Below are 18,320 nucleotides of genomic sequence, written 5' to 3' on the forward strand. Positions count from 1 at the left end.
GCCTCAATTACATTTAAAAGTTGAGCCTCAGTTATTTGACAGTACTCAACATTTTGTAAATACCCTGTGTAATATGTACTTGCTCATTATGTATCTGTTAATTCGTTGGTTGCAAGGGGGCTCATTTTGTCTTCACACCACCTTAACATAAGTTATGAGGCTAAAGGGAAAGGGGAGAGGGGGGGGGGGGGGCAGGAATCTCATTGTATCATTTGCCTGTGAATCATGTATTCATAAGTCACAAACCTTTGTTATATTACCATATTACCTGTTACATTTTTCTGATCAAATACTTGCTTTGTTCGTGTTAGTGAAACAATTGTGCTCGTGGTATTTTCAATTTGCTGCCAGTTATATCATTCAATTTGTTTCTCCTATCTATGCAGTATCTTTCTTGTTTCATAATGAAGATTGGAGGTACATTACAGTTTTTGTATTTCTTGCAGGATACTTCACATGAGATGGTGGTAGCTTGCTGCAGATTCCTTTGCTATTTCTGTAGAACATCTCGACAAAACCAGAAAGCAATGTTTGATCATTTCTCATTTCTTCTGGAAAACAGTAACATTCTGCTGTCTAGGCCTTCACTAAGAGGAAGTACCCCTCTTGATGTAGCCTATTCATCTCTCATGGAGAACACTGAGCTGGCCTTGGCACTTAGGTAAAAAATAATTTGAAATGTCATGTGATATCATTAAATACTTTACAACAAGTTTATGAATCTGCAATAACCAATTTAAAGTTTATACTAGGTGACTATCATTTTTATGAGAAGGAAAGTTGCTACTCACCATATAGCAGAGATGCTGAGTCGCAGATAGGCACGAGAAACAGATATCCACACTTAAAGCTTTCGGGCAATGGCCTTTGTCAACAATAGACACACACACACACACACACACACACACACTGATGCAAATGCAACTCACACACACGACTGCAGTTTCAAACAAGTAAAACCACCCTGCGAGCAGCAGCACCAGTACATGATGGGAGTGGCAACTGGGTGGGGGAAAGGAGGAGGCTGGGGCAGGGAGGGGGAGGAATAGTATGATGGGGTTGGCAGACAGTGAAGTGCTGCAGATTGGGCAGCTGGTAGGGGAGAGGTGGGGAGGGGGGAGGGGATGGAAGTAGCGGAAAAGGGGAAAAATAGAGAGAAATAAAGAGAGATAAATAAAAAACAGAAAATAAATAAATAAAAATAAGAAAATACTGGGTGTGGTGTTGGAATAACAGCTGTGTAGTGCTGGAATGGGAGCAGGGAAGGGGCTGGATGAGTGAGGACAGCAACTAACAAAGGTTGAGGCCAGGAGGGTTACGGGAACATAGGATGTATTGGAGGGAAAGTTCCCACCTGCACAATGCAGAAAAGCTGGTGTTGGTGGGAAGGATCCACATGGCACAGGCTGTGAAGCAGTCATTGAAATGAAGGATATCATGTTTGGCAGTGTATTCTCTTTATTTCTCTCATTTTCCGCTACCTCTACCCCCCCCCCACCCCCCCACCCCCACCTCTCTCTGCCCGCTGCCCAACCTGCAGCACTTCACTGTCTGCCATCCACACCATACTATCTCTCTCCCTCCCCACCCCAGCCTCCTCCTTTCCCCCACCCAGTTGCCACTCCCTTCATGCATTGGTGCTGCTGCTTGCAGTGTGGTTTCAGTTGCCTGAGACTGCAATCGTGTGTGTGAGTTGTGTGTGTGTGTGTGTGTGTGTGTGTGTGTGTGTGTGTGCGTGTGTGTGTGTGTGTGCGCGTATGTGTGTCTATTGTTGACAAAGGCCATTGGCCGAAAGCTTTAAGTGTGAAAATCTTTTTGTTGTGCCTATATGCGACTCAGAATCTCCACTATATGGTGAGTAGCAACTTTCCTTCTCACAATATTGTTACATTCCATCCTGGATATTCCACTGTTTGACTATCATTTTTTGTTATAAAAATAACAATATAGCTTCTCATTTTTTGGTTACAGGGAACATTATTTAGAAAAAATTGCTATCTATCTTTCTCGCTGTGGTCTGCAGTCCAACTCAGAACTTGTGGAGAAAGGATATCCAGATTTGGGTTGGGATCCTGTGGAAGGAGAGCGTTATTTGGATTTCCTCAGATTCTGTGTCTGGGTCAATGGTTAGAAATGCACTTATTTATATTTGTTTTTGTTTGTGTGTGTGCTACAATTGCACTGAAGGCATAATGTCATGTATCTCATTATATTAAAAATGTAAATTGTAAAGTAGATATTAAGCACATTTCAATTATTATTCAAAAGATTCTTCTGTTTGATGTGCCATCACACTCAAAATTTAGCAATTCAAGGGCATAAATTTTACTAGAGGGTAAAATCATGTAAGTGTTGTATCAGCATATGATTTACATATTTAATTTTCTTACAACAACAGCCCTTTAAAATGGAATCCCGACATCAGTTTGAGAAATGATGAATACTATACAGAAAAATCAGTAAACAGGCACATAAGCAGTAAGATCATTGCAGCTTAGTTTTTAAACCTGCATTCTTCTGTGGAGCAAACACATGTGGCATTAAGACAGTTATTGACACACTGTCAACATTTCACCTTATTAGATTGTTTGAAAATTGAGTAGCTCTCACCCATGCCTCTGTGTCAGAAACATTTGTTATACAATGACAGCAGATTGCAGGTGGCTTAGTAATGACAATATTTGCATTATCATTCATAAGTTCATCACACACACACACACACACACACCATTATTCATTTACACATCAAAGTCCTGTAAATCCTATTTTGAAGGAGAGCCGTCGAGGATGAATGAATCAATATATACATTAATAGGCAGCGGCTCCATTGCAGGCTATTTTTCTTAAGTATACTGTACTATGATGGCATGCCAAAAACTCTTAAAACTTTATAAATAAAACACTTGCTGCTAACACTCTATGTATTTACTCTTCATGTCTACATATTTGCAATCCCCTGCCGCTAGAGGACCCCCTGCTGCTAGAGGGTTCCAAAATGTAGTGTGTAATGTGATCGTCTGTGATGCAACTATGTTGGTGCTTGAGAAATAGCGTACTGTAATCAAGTTTCAAATTTGAAGGGTTTGTCCGCACATTTAATGTGCTCTGCTTCAGCATGACAATGCCAGACCATACACGAGCACTGTGACATCTGCAATAATCCGATGCATTGGGTTAAACGTCATCGAGCTTTCTCCACACAGTCCCGACTTGCCCCCATCTGATTTTCATCTCTTTCCAAAGCTTAAAGAATATCTTTGAGGACTTGACTTTGACAGAGATGAAGTGGTGCAAGCAGAGATGAGTTAGTGACTCCATCAATACAGTCAAACATTCTACAGTGAAGGTATCAACAAGCTGGTCTCCTGTTGGAGAAATTTGCTCATCTGTTAAGAAATAAATAGGTGGACATGAAGAATACAGCTTTAGAATGTTAATAATGCTTATTTTATTTAAAAACACTTTAAGAGTCCTCTTGTTAAAAATTTGGGGGCACTACTTTTCAGCATGCCCTCATATTAATGTCTACTTCTAGTGCCAGCACATCTTTTTTGATGATTGAGCTTATACAGTTCTGATAGCATTCACAAATCAAACTTCTTTAAGTATTTGTGTTTTAAATAAGTTTGCTACGCTTTTCAACCCTCAGCCCATCTTAAGGTAAACATTCAGGATAAGCAGTATTTTAAAATGCTAAATTTAACCTAAATTTTGTGATGTGACCAATGCAGCTTCTTGTAGCATGTTGTTGCTGTTTCTCTTCTGGTATTTTTGATATTCCTACTTTATAATAAATGAAGGATGAACAACTGTTCTGTATCATTGTTAGTTTAAATTTGTAAAATTTTTATCTGGTAGCTGTGATTTTCATGCTGTTTTTTGTCACTTCACACTACCCCACTGTTGTTGCTGTTCTTGGTGAGATAAATGTTCCTACACACATTATATTGTTGTGATTATGATCACAACTCTTTGCATATTTGCTTGACACTTTGCAAAACTGTGTCACAGTGAAGTTCATTCTCACATTCAGATCAAACAATAACAAAACATTGCACACGAAGAACTTGGGCTTTGGAGATAGTTTCCCTTGCACACTCCTTGAAAGGATGGAAATATAGCTTATTTTCATATACTGAGTTTTATTGATGGCCATGACAGGTAAGAATCATGTTTAACTGCATTATATCACTTTGCTTTTGTCTTTTTTGTTATACAATAAAATGACCCCCAAAATTTTTGAAAATAAGGTTTAAAATCTCAAAACGGGTCATGTGAATATTAATATCTTCATACTGGATGTGGAAAGATAATTCATTGCCTTCCTGAACTTAGTGTGCACTATTACCAGAGGAATGAATTATCATTGTTTACATGAAGTGCTTAGAGGCAAACAAAATGAATCATTTCTTCTCAAAATGCAGATAACGCCCTCCAGGTACTTCAAATAAATGCTGAGAGACTCCATCACAAAATGAATTATTTCAAACCAGGCTTTGACTATGAATGCACTTCAGTCTTCACTCAAATCTTATATGTTTTGTGGAAATCTTGGAGGCATATCTTGTAGGTTGTTAACTGACTTAAACTTACTGAAATCAAACTTAGGAGGAGGCATTGGGGATGAAACCATAGGAGATGTAGTGGCATGGTCTCTGTATATTCATCATATCCCATTGCTTGGTTATAGTATTAGATGCAGAAATAATAGATTAACAGTAGTATGATAACGATATTTCTGACAGTGTAATGTAATTGGATAGGTAAAAAAACCTACTCATCAAGTGGCGGCAGGAGAAGACAGAAAAGGTTTAACTTATGCGAGCTTTTGGAGCCATATTTTTTTGTCTATCCAGTTACATTATATTGTCAAAAATATGTGTTCCAGAAGAGAACCAACAAACAAAAACTCAGGTCATGCAGCTTGCTTCCATGCAAATATATGATGGAAGTCGTCGTTTTGTAAATAAAAAGCAACTTCTCTTGCTGCACTGTATTTTATTTCTCCCAGATGCATTTTGTCTTTTTTCATTTTAAGGTATCCACAGTGGGATCTATAATGATACAGTTTTGTTCTGATATTATTAGTCATAGACTGTAAAACAGTTCACTTCCCATTTCTTATGTAAATAAATACTATGTACAGTTCTTCGCATTTTTAATTGGCATGATGTAAGGTTGGTAGGTACACTTTAGCACACAGAAAGACCCACCTCAAAGAATTTTAGTGAACAAAAGCAAGAAATGTAAAATTTGGATGTCACTCTATTAGAATGGTGATGCCAATGAAGGCAATTCATTAGGCTTTAATCAGTACGTCTTCCACATAAATATTAGTACCCTGAAGTACACTGGCATGCAGACTTTCCTAAGGACAGAAGCAAATTTCAAATAACATGTCACTGCCAAGTAACATAGTTCAATGAAACATGGACCTTTCATGGAAAGAATTGGTGAAATATAGTAACTGAAAGAAATATGCAATGAGACAAAGAAAAATTACACTTCTATTCAAAGACAATAATTACACTGAAGTCACGGAGATTTATGATGGTCACCTGGACATTACAAAATGCGGGACATGGATGTCAGTTGGGTGTGTGATCACCTTGGATGGCAGGGCATGCTCTGTAATATGCTCCCAAGCTGGCCCAAGGTTGGTAGGGAATTCTTGTGGTAGGGCATTCCATTTCTCCAATCCAACAGTGTGGTTAACAACTAGTGGATGGACTTTGGTGCATGTGCACATGCTGAAACACATTTCCCCAATGCATCCTACAAGTGCTCGGTGGGATGTAAGTCAGGAAAATGGGCAGGCGAGTCCACTTGCAAAATATCCTCTCTTTCCAAGAGCTGCTCCACCTATGCAGTTCGATGTGGTTGTGCAGTCACCCATAAAAATGAAGTCAGGGGCAAATGCAGACCATTGGGAAAGGAGTGCAGTGTCACAATAACATTGACCAGTGAGCATACTGCGTTCAAAACTTTGGAGGTCATTACGCCCTTGGAACATTATGCATCTTCACACCATAACACCTGTGCCATCAAATTGATCGTGTTCAAAAATATTCCTGGGTGAATTACGTGTTCTCAACTCTCGCCATACCGGGGTACATAATGCACTGAGGAACATTGTCAAACATGATCGTTTTGGTGGTCCAGGTATTATGGTGTGGGGAGGCGTAATGTAGCATTGACGCACTGGCCTCCAAATCTTTGAACATGGTACACTCCCTGGTCAACATTATTGTGACAATGTACTACTTCCCCATGTGCACTGTTTAAGGTATGCATTCGGCATTGACTTCATTTTTATGCATGACATTGAACTGCACAGATGGAAGAGCTGCTGGAGCGAGAGAGTTTTTGGTGAATGGACTGGTTTACCCATTCCATCTACTTAAATCCCATTGTGCACATGTGGGTTGTGTTGGAGAGACATGTTGGAGCATGTTCTAACCTGAATCCTTGATCTGTTGTCTACATAATTGTTATGTTATAATTTTACAAACTTTGTATAAGTTTGCTTAATAAATGAATATTAAAATGAGCAAGTGCAGGTAGAAATGATAAGTAAATGGTCTGTACTTAACTCTCAGTACTCCTTTGTAGATCAGTGAATTACTGTTATCTCACAGTCTTGTAGGATGGTTCATCTTCTTGTGAGAGTAAGCTAGATTTTAATTTTAAAGTAAGCTCAGCGAAATAATATAAATATTGCAGGTAACTTTTTCTTTGCCACCCTACAACTTTACAACTCGACACTTGATAGCAAATGATAAAACAACTCGTATAGTTGCTCAAAGATGCAGCATTACATATTAATTTTTAGCATCTAGAGAAACTTACATTTAATTGAATAATAATTAAATATGACATTAATTACATTTTAAAAAATGTGTTTTGATTTATTTTTCAAAATGATTATGGAACTATAGAATAAAACCATAATTTTAAATGTCAGTGACTTCAAATGCAGTTACAATTCTGAACCACACCAAAAATATAAAAAAAATTATGTTCCCTGAAGAACACTAATTTTATGTTAAATTTACGGTTTCCATTTATAGATATAAATATATAAGACTATTCACACTTAACCCAAAATTGTGCCGGCCGCGGTGGTCTAGCGGTTCTGGCGCTGCAGTCCGGAACCGCGGGACTGCTACGGTCGCAGGTTCGAATCCTGCCTCGGGCATGGATGTGTGTGATGTCCTTAGGTTAGTTAGGTTTAAGTAGTTCTAAGTTCTAGGGGACTTATGACCTAAGATGTTGAGTCCCATAGTGCTCAGAGCCAGCCCAAAATTGCAGTTTATGTACTGAAGGATCAAGTTTTATTTTATATACTGAAGGTTCAAGTTTTATTTTATATACTGAAGGATCAAGTTTTAAATTTAACTGTCTGTCATATCTTACAACATGTGTGAAAGAACGGGCACTCACCTGTTCCATTTCAATGTTTGCATGTACCAACAACAACCCAGTAGCTGTCAACCACACTGGTGGAGGAATGGAATACCCTACAACAAAAACTCCCCACCAACCTTGTGCCCAGCTTGGGAGCATGTGGCAGAGCACGCACTGCCATCTGTGGTGATCACAAACCCTATTAAGGTCCATGTCCCACATTTTGTAATGCCCAGGAGACCATTATAAATCATGACAACTTCATTGTGATTATTTTCTTTGAATAAAAATGTCATTTCTGTTCGTCACATTGTGTATTTCTTTCAGATGCCTTTTGTACTATACTGTAGCAGGTTGTTCTGTGTACAGTCCCAGTTTCATCACTCTGAGTTACTTGGCAGTAACACGTCGTGCGAGTTACTTTTGTTCTTATGTTTTGCTCATCAGTGTAATATTATAGCTGTCAGAAATGAGGGCTTCACAATATGTTTCCTTGTCAAATGATCTTAGCACTTTCTCTTATTGTGGTTTGTGCTTAAATGTGTATTGTCTTTCAATGTTGTTAGGTTGCTTGTACAGATAGGTGTAAGTAGTTTTCCAGAAATATATTAATTTTTTATATGTTATCAGACAGCTTAGCTGCAAGAATTTGTTTTAGCTGCAAGAATTTGTTATCTGACATTAATTTTGTGTTTCAGGTGAGAGTGTTGAAGAAAATGCTAATTTAGTAATTCGCCTTCTGATCAGAAGACCAGAATGCTTAGGTCCTGCTCTTAGAGGAGAAGGAGAAGGCCTTCTAAGAGCAATAATTGATGCAAATAAGGTACGTCATCTCATTTGGTGTGTTTTAGTGTGTGTGAAGAAGGAATCTCCCACATAATGGAACCCTCAACTGCAGTATCTACAATATACTGTAAATGTGTTCTTGATTCACATAACTAATTTCAAGGATCAACAGTCATTATAAAGTGCTTGTAGGTCTCACATAAAGAAATGCAAGATATCCTAAAAGGATTGATCAATATTTACAGTAAGACAGGAACTATTATTTGTAGCAAACAACTTCCTATTCTGAATGCTTTCCAAGACAGAACACGTTCACTGCATATTGTTAGTTATTTTCTGTGTTATTCAATACATTGTCAGCTTTAAAAATGTACAACAAATAGGGAACATTACAACACATGTTTTACAATGTACCAAATGAAAAATACATATTTTTAACAGATTCGACTCTAAGCATTATCATACATATCACATTATAGCTGTTGTACAGTTAACAATAAATGTTTGAATATCCCACCACAACTTCAGTTTCTGCACTCTTGGCAGAACACATTGTCTGAGTGCCTCTGCACATCCCCTAATGATGGCAGCATCATCCATGACATGATTAGGCAGTTCATCTTGTGTATAGACCTTTCTTTTGTACACCTCAGACTTCATCCAGTCTCATAAACAAAAATCTAATGGTGTAATGTCTGGTGATCCTGGTGACCAGTTAACTGTACTACCATGGCCAATTCAGCGATTAGGATACGTGTGGTTGAGATGTTCCCTCAGAGGTCTGGTAAAATGTATAGGGGCTTCATAATGACTGATGTACATTGCAATCCACATTGCCAAAGGACCGTCCTCAAGATGTTCAAGAAACAAATCTTCAAAAAAATACGAGTAATTCTGTCACATCATTCACTCTTCTTAAATGGCTGGGCTTATCAACATGTTACCAATCATGCCACATCAAACATTGATCGAAAAATGAACTTGGAAATTGGTTTGCGCTGGTTTCGTGTGATTATTGATGATTATTATGTGTGTTGTTCATTCCTTTCTGTATATGGTTTCATCAGTGAATAGTGTTAATGAAAGCAAATTATGATTATTGTTTAAATAGTGAGAAAATTCAAGTTGTGTGACAATGTCACCTAAGTGGAGATTGTGGACACACTATGAGGAGTGGGTACAAGTTTTCCACATATAATGTTTCCCTTACACATGTTCATGGGACACTGATATGTGAAGAAAATCGCTGTCTGCTGGTAGTGGGACTACACTACACCATTTCAATACTGTATTGCTGTTCATGTTGTTTACCTACATGTTCTGAAGGAAATAGGAAACATGAAGACTACCAGTTTCAAGCAATGTGTTCAAAACACTTGACGATCAGATCAGAAATTTGGCATGTAGGGAAGTGCCAGTGGTATTCTTCAACAGCTGCAGGAGCACTACCAATGCAGGAGTTGTTTCATTAGTGTAGGTGTGTGACATTTTAGCCAACATGTGTTAAAACACTGTTAACCATTGCTTCTCTCTGATACACTCTCAATGCTGCAAAGATCATTAGTAGAAGCACTGTTTCACAATATGATTAGAAGCTAATATGCTTGCTGTGAGTGCTTTCTTTTATTTTTTTTCTCTTAGAAAATGATGTATAAAATAGTGTAACACATCATAGTACACATAACTTCCCTGAAGCAATGCTATAAGTCTGGCAACAAAATTATGTACTCTTTCTCAAATTTGTCTATAATGTCATAAACATTTTTCAAAATATTAGGTGAATAATTCTTTATTTAGTGAGCAAGAAATTTCTATTTAACATTACGTAAATTAAATCTGGAAAATAATCAAGTGCATATTGCATTAGTTATGAATTATATAAAATAAATAGAAACAAATTACATTTTTCTTATCAATGTGCAAAGTAAAATCTGTAAATGAGCCAGTTTTTGTACTGTACTTTATTTCATAAAAGTTATGTAAAATGTGTTATGATATTATAGACAAATTTGGAAAAGAATATAATATCATAAATGCCTGAAAATATAATAATGCACTTACATAAAAACCATGAAGCAAAATAGTAGAATATTGTATCTAAGAACAGGGGTAAATGTAAACATCAAATGGTATGTGATTCTGTTTCTACTGGCATATTAGTTAATTGAACAGCTTACAGTACATGGACTGTTTGATCAACAAACAGCATAGCTGTAATATGCTAGGAGAGTGTGTGCAATAAGGATGAAGTTGATGATGATGATTAGGGGCAAGATCATATATAAAGAATAGAAGACAGTGTAGTCGGACCAGAGGTTGGAGGAGTAGAGCAGTTTTGTGTCCCAAGTGTTAACCAAATGCAGGGTGAAATGTGCCTACTTTCCTACCTGAAGCTGTCCATCCAAGATATAATGTCCTCAATGAGCCATCCCACTTGAAACGTACCTACTTTGCAACATTACCAATGGTTTAACCAGTATTTTCACAAAAGTTATGTACTTTTCTAGCCTGTCTGATTGCTGATATAGTACATATAGAAACACAGAAAGTTAGTACATTCAGTACTAAAATTTGATTTGTATAGAAATAGGTTGTGAGTAGAAATCTCAGCAACAGTTTAAAAATACATTAACAAGCTCTGCAGTTCTGCAAGGTTCGCAGGAGAGCTTCTGTAAAGTTTGGAAGGTAGGAGACGAGATACTGGCAGAAGTAAAGCTGTGAGTACCGGGCGTGAGTCGTGCTTCGGTAGCTCGGATGGTAGAGCACTTGCCCGCGAAAGGCAAAGGTCCCGAGTTCGAGTCTCGGTCGGGCACACAGTTTTAATCTGCCAGGAAGTTTCAAGTAAGATATGGTTAAGAGCGAGCATAAAGTTGAATAAAAAAGGATAAAGGGGAGGGAATTTCATATTGCACAATTGAAATCGGAATCATTATTGCCAAAAATGAGATGAAATTACAACTTTCGTTAACTCAGGATGGCATTGAAAATGTCATTTGATTTAAAAACCACATAATCTTTGTTTGTTGTAAGGAACCAAGGTTAGTCAAGTGGTTAATTTAGAGAATAAGGGGGAGGTGTAGCTACACTTCAGAAGATGTGACTTAGCAAGCACTTGTCAGCCTTTGATATTGCTTTTTGATTTGAATGAGAGTAGAGACTTAAAGGTTCAAATAAGTGCTGCACGTTATCTCCTTCTGAGCTGTCTGTTGATTGTGTTGTGTATTGAACCGGGGACCTAGAAATGACGGAGTGGCTTTGTCCCACTGTAGCCCTCAGAGTGGTTCACAACCCCACAACAAGCCACAGCAGTCCACCCACCCCACCACCACCCCACACCGAACCCAGGTTTATTGTGCAGTATGGCCTCCGCTGGTTCCCCCCGGGAACGTGGTATACCAGACAGGTGTAACCCCAATTGTTTGTGTCGCAGAGTAATTATGGTGTACGCATATGTCGAGACAGTGTTTGCGCAGTGATCACCGACATAGTGTAACTGAGGCGGAATAAGGGGAACCAGTCCGCATTAGCTGAGGCAGATGGAAAACCACCTTAAAAATCATCCACAGGCTGGCCGGCACACTGGACCTTGACACTGTTCCGCCATGCGGATTTGTGCTGGGGACCAGCGCGCCTTCCCTCTCGGGAAGCAACGCGTCTTGCATTTTCCATTTGCTGTTTGTGATCTCATCTACAGTTGGGAAATGTGCCACCAATATTTATAAACAGGAGCTAAAAACTCTTACAGATCTTAAACTTGACTTTTTGCTTTAATGAAATCACAAGATTAGTAACACCTGTGAGTCAGATTAAGTTTTTACTTTTAACAGGGGAACACGACAGTGTTACATGCCACAGGATATCAAATTTCTTTTTATTCAAAACCACTGACCTTTATTCCCTCTTTCACATGACATACGAACATAGGCACCTTGTGGAGATAACAAACACAGCCTAATTAATCACTCTGGACATCTCCGCAAGGTGCCTATGTTTGTATGTCACGTGAAAGAGGGAATAAAGGTCAGTGGTTTTGAATAAAAAGAAATTTGAAGGAGAGCATCATGCACATGTCGACATCTACAATTATATCTACATTTATACTATACAAACCACCATTAGATGCCTGGCAGATGGTACATCCCACTGTACCAGTTATTAGGGTTTCTTTCCATTCCATTCACATATGATTGTCTGAATGCCTCTGTGCGTGCAGTAATTATTCTGATCTTATCCTCACAGTCCCTGTGAGTGATATGTAGGGGATTGTAGTATATTCCTAGAATCATTATTAAATCTGGTTATTCAAACTTTGTTGATAGACTGTTTTTGGGTAGTTTATCTCTATCTTCAACTGCCAGTTCCATTTCTTCAGTATCTCTGTGACATTCTCCCATGGATCAGACAAACCTGTGACCATTCGTGCTGCCCTTCTCTGTATACATTCAGTGTCCCTTCTTAGTCCTATTTGGTATGGGTTCCACACACTTGAGAAATATTCTAAAACCAGTCGCACAAGTGATTTGTAAGCAATCTTCTTTGTAGATTGATTGCACTGCGTAACAATTGACTGAGCCTATGTGATCGTTGCATTTCATATCCCTGCAAAGTGTGACACCTAAATATTTTTATGAGTTGGCTGATTCCAACAGTGACACTCTGTTTTTTGGGGTGCACAGTTTTACATTTCTAAATATTCAAAATCTTTGCCAATCTTTGCATCACTTTGAAATATTTTGAGAGCTAACTGAATGTTTATACACTTCTTTCAGATAGTATGTCATTATAGATAATTGCATCATCTGCAAAAAAAGTCTGATGTTACTATTAATATTGTCTGCAAGGTTATTAATATACAACATTAACTGCAAGGATCCCAACATAATTCCCTCGGGCACACCCGAACATCTGACGATGACTCTCCATCGAAGATAACATGCTGCATCTTCCCTACCAAAAAGTCCTCAGTCAAGTGACAAATTTCACTTTATATCCCATATGATTGTACTTTTGACAATAAACATAGGTGTGGTACTGAGTCAAATGCTTTTCAGAAATAAAGAAATACTGATACCTCATTATATTTGAGCTCAGAATATGTTCTAAGACTCTACAACAAATCGATGTCTAGGATACCGGACAGTAGTTTTGTGGATCACTACTACTACTCTTCTTGTAGACAGGTGTGACCTGCACTTTTTTTCCAAGAACTGGGCACAAGTTTTTGTTCAAGGGCTCTACAATAGATTTTAGTTAGGAGACGGGCTAACTCCACAAATTCAGTATATAATCTGACAGGGATTTCATCGGCCCTGGAGCTTTGTTCAATTTTAAAGATTTCAGCTGTTTCTCAACACCACTGACACTACACTAATACTTACTTCATTCACCTTTCCAGTGGTATGAGGGTTAAATTGGGCCAATTCTCGTGGGTTTTTCTTTGAAAAGGAACATTTGAAAATGGAGCTAAGGATTTCATATTTTTCTTTGCTGGTGCCACTAACAGCATTTACATATGACCAGAATTTCTTTGGGTTTTGTGAAATACCATGTGACAATATTCTGCAATCGTAATCATAGAGTCACTGAAGGCATCACGTGTTGTTCTCTCGACATCCAAAGGTGTTTCATTCAGGATCTGTGTATCTAAAGCCCTAGGCTTTGTTTTACACCTGTTATGCAGTAATATTTGTTTCTTTAGAAGTTTCTTTATAGTAAGTTTCAAGTGCACCTTTGTACATGAAATAAATCAGAGACAAAAAGAGCAGATGAGATGTCCTAACCTTAGCTGACAGCCTTAACTTGAGCTGTATTACAGAGGTGCTCTACAGAGTCCAATACTTGGAGCTTTATGGCATTTACATCAGTTTCATTAAGTAGCTATTCTCAAATGACATCCTCTATTTTTTAGAGATATTTTTTCAACCCATAAAAAACATAATTTGTTTTATATCATTCATAGCAAAACTGTAGTTCACTTCTTGAGTAACATTTACGGTGGAACCCCTGTTTTATGTTTTTGTGCTGTCCAGGCTGAGAAAACGGAAAATTGAGGAAAATGCAGAATTGAGGAAAACGTTAAAACCCCCGAAACACGAGCAAAAACGTATGTAATTGGCATGTATGATTAAAAATCATAATCCTTACCAATACATTGTATCAAGTCTTTATAAGTGAAGTAAATTAAACATACAATACAATGTTTATACAACAATTTGTGGTAATGAATTTCATGAGTTCTTAAAAAATCGTGGATGTTTAACAGCAAGTAAAAACTCATCAAAAAATTGAAATTGGTATCTGGGAACAAGGCAATCAAGCTATTTCCTGACATACTACGACTGCAAATTATACATCAAAACACACATTTTTGAGACATCTTTCCTTTGTGTTCACCCAGAAAAAAGCAAAAATTGATGAACATGGTGAATTAAACTGAAAACTGTGAAGTACGGTGAAGGGTGTCAGAATCTAATGTTGGAGTGCATGTTTTTAGCCAGTCAACTTCACACTACTTTTTGTCACTAGTGGGCTTTCAACTGTCAACTTTAGTGAGTGCTTGTGAACAGCCCCTGTGTGTGCTGTGTGCATTTTGATTATTCATTTCCTCCATAGTGGCGAGGTATATGCCCAGTATGCTGTTTCAAAGCAACGGCCTATTGAAAGTGTATCACAACATCAAACTTATCATTATCATTATCAAACTTATCATTATCATTAATTGTAATAAAACATCAGTGATGAAAGGCTTAAAGAGATTTTATAATTACTAATGTACCATACAAAATTAAGAGGAGTAAACTGTAGCATGAGGGATAACATCATGGTTAGCTGCGTTCGAGGTTACAGGTTCGCAGCTCGCTGCAAGTTAACATTTTCTTTCTTTTTTCAACTTAGCATTGTTATCATGTTCTGGAACTTTGTTATGAATGTAATACAATATGTTCTGCAATATTCTTTGTCATTTACCATTTCTGTCTGATTAGAGAATGAAGGATAAAATAAATGTATGCCTGTTTATTTTCGAATGTGTGGTTAGGCAGGAACCTAAGAGGACAGCCTACATTCCTTTGAGTGAAATGAGCAGCAATAAAATTCATATTGTTCCTTGTCACAAATACTTTGCTGTTTATTTCTGAATGTGTGGCGATCTCCAAGTGTGTGGTTGGGCAGGAACCTAAGAGGACGGCTTAAACTGTTGCAAGCGAAACAATGAGGAATAGCATTCCTATTCTTCCTTATCACAAATATTTCACATGTTGTGCAACCATAAACATATTACACTAAAGAGTTCTTGCTAGAACTGAGATTCTCCTGTCACTAACGCATCCATAAACATCAACTTGGCACTGTAGCAATTGACAAATCAATAGCCTCATTCCCAATTGCCTTCACAGTGCCATTACATCACAATTACATCAGTTTCTGCAAAAAACTACTGTAAAGCATACTTGACCCATCATCATTGTGCGGTGAAGCTAAATGTTGCAACAATGCCGATCATGGATTACATCAGCATTTCCTCTCTCACCTCTCCTTAAAAGCAAAACAAACATATTCTCAGTATTGATGCAAGCTGTAGATAAATATATCTTTGATGCAAAATGGTGGGTATACACCTGTAAGCCTGTTTTATTAATTTTTTAAGTTCATATTCTTCAGTCAGTCTGCAATATGACTATACCGTATTTACTCGAATCTAAGCCGCACTTTTTTTCCAGTTTTTGTAATCCAAAAAACCACCTGCGGCTTAGAATCGAGTGCAAAGCAAGCGGGAGTTCTGAAAAATGTTGGTGGGTGCCGCCACAACTAACTTCTGCCGTCGAGTATATGTAGCGCCACACAGGCATGCTTTGTAGGCACAAAGATAAATACTGGCACCAAAATCTCTGCGTCAGTAAATAAATTTAAAAAAAAAGTGGAAGACGAGCCTTTTTCCTCCGCCCAGAGTTTCGACCACTGCATTTTGGTACATTATCCAACGAAGTAAATACAAATTCTGTATTGTTGATCTTCGAATGTAGCAGCATTTCAATGTACTACGAAAATCCGACTGGCAAGACTGTTTGGGATGTTTGTCAATATGGCCAACTCTACGTTCTGAATTTTTTCCTACCTGTGAGAAGAGATGGTTGCTATTAGGAGCTTTTATGAATTGTGAATCACATGTAGTATTCTCTTCGCCATAAGATTAATACGAATATAAACATTTTGCCATGTATTGTTTCGTGTTTGCTACTATCTCATTTAAATCCTGTCTGCCTAATAAACTACGAAACTAGAGTGAGACAACAGCAAACGCACAAGAATATACATATCATGTCATGTTTATATTCGTATTATTCTTATGCCTGATAGTGATACAGACAGAAATGAAGCACGGCAACTGACTAGATTTTTAAATCTAAGATGACTCTAATTTCTGTGCAGAATGTAATGAACTAAAGAGGCGCCTGCAAAGATTTTGGAATGGAGAAAAATTTTCGCTACAATTTCGTTCAGAATATCATCTATCATACGCAGTCTGTTATTTGGTTCTTGTTGATCATTATCAAAGAAAGCAGTAGTGTAAGTAACAACAAATGTTTCGCTAATGAGACGACTCCTCTCTATTTCTTATTTGTAAGCGGCGGTAGCGGGCACAAAAGCAAGCCACGCCGCGAGGGGCGACAAGCCGTAAACATGCACTATCAGAATGCGACAAACAATGCATGACACAGTGCAGTAATGCATTTTCAGCTTGGAGTGATGTAAACACCTATAACAAAGAGAACGGCACTTATCAGATTAAAGAAAAATAAGCAATCAATTCAAACCAGACGAAGCACGTGAAAAAGGAAGGATATCCGTATAAATACGGATGGAGCGCGTGACGCGTAGCAATGGCTACCTGGTAAACCGTAACTGCTAAGCTTACGACTCGAACCAAACTACTGCAGCTGTATCGTAATTCATTCGACCTAAATTGTGTCTCATATTGCAACTAGACGAACTTTGTTTCGATTTGGAGGTGCGACCTAAAACTTTTCTCTCCCCTTGAATTTCGAGTCTCAAATTTCAGGTGCGGCTTAGATTCGGGAAAAATTTTTTTCCTTGATTTCGAGTCTCATTTGTCAGGTGCAGCTTAGATTCGAGTGCGGCTTAGATTCGAGTAAATACGGCAATTGACTGCTCTAAAACCATCAGTCTTTGTCAAATGCTGTACCTTGAACTTCCAGTTTAATACTTCTCAAGTTTATAAGCATTCTATCTCTATTCATACATTATAGCTTACCTGCAGGAAGTACTACTTTTGTCAAACAATAGAATCATTCACCTCTTTTAAGGCATGAAAGAAATTACTTCTATTAATAATGTAGCATACAATGTACATGGTTTGTCCAATTTTTCTACAAATAAACTACTTGATGGTTATTACTATTAAGGACCATTTCATTGTTTTCCAATGCAGATGTCAGAGCGCATTGCTGATAGAAGAAAAGTAATGGATGAGACAGAAGGAACTATGACAGTGATGCAGTTTGAGCATCCTTTACCAGAAAGTGAAGATGATGAAGATTATATAGATACTGGTGCTGCAATTCTTAATTTCTATTGTACACTGGTAGATCTGCTTGGACGATGTGCTCCAGATTCATCTGTGATTCTGCAGGTAAGATATTGTATAATAAGTTGTTAAAATGTAGCATAATAAAGTAGATAAATGTAAGTGAATTTATTTTCAGACCACTCTTACCTTTTTGAGACAGCATTTTCAAAGATTTTATTAATTAATTAATTTTTTTCTGGAATTTTGTTTGTTTTGAATGTTAGTAATATTTATTTCTTCATTACAGGGAAAGAATGAGTCCCTCAGAGCTCGGGCAATTTTAAGGTCTTTAGTTCCTCTTGAGGATCTTCAGGGTGTTCTGAGTTTAAAGTTTACACTGCAAAATCCAGCAGCTGGAGAAGAAAGGCCAAAGAGTGACATGCCATCTGGCCTTATACCAGCAAATAAACAGAGCATTGTTTTGTTCCTGGAGAGAGTTTATGGCATTGAGACACAAGAACTTTTCTTCAGGCTACTGGAGGAAGCTTTTCTTCCTGATCTCAGAGCAGCAACTATGCTGGATAGGGTAAGTTGTAGTGCC

General features: G+C 37.8%; 1 protein-coding gene across 1 annotated transcript in view; it reads left to right on the plus strand.

Moving 5' to 3' along the window:
* LOC126236010 (ryanodine receptor) overlaps positions 1-18,320 on the plus strand; it is a 702,826-nt gene that overhangs the window by 458,103 nt on the left and 226,403 nt on the right. The window contains exons 49-53 of the mRNA XM_049945018.1: positions 447-661; positions 1,972-2,126; positions 8,106-8,230; positions 17,642-17,842; positions 18,027-18,305. Coding sequence (XP_049800975.1) covers positions 447-661; positions 1,972-2,126; positions 8,106-8,230; positions 17,642-17,842; positions 18,027-18,305 — 975 coding nt within the window. The remainder of the gene's footprint in view (positions 1-446; positions 662-1,971; positions 2,127-8,105; positions 8,231-17,641; positions 17,843-18,026; positions 18,306-18,320) is intronic.

Source organism: Schistocerca nitens, chromosome 2, assembly GCF_023898315.1.
Source record: "Schistocerca nitens isolate TAMUIC-IGC-003100 chromosome 2, iqSchNite1.1, whole genome shotgun sequence".
NCBI classification, from domain to species: Eukaryota; Metazoa; Arthropoda; class Insecta; order Orthoptera; family Acrididae; genus Schistocerca; species Schistocerca nitens.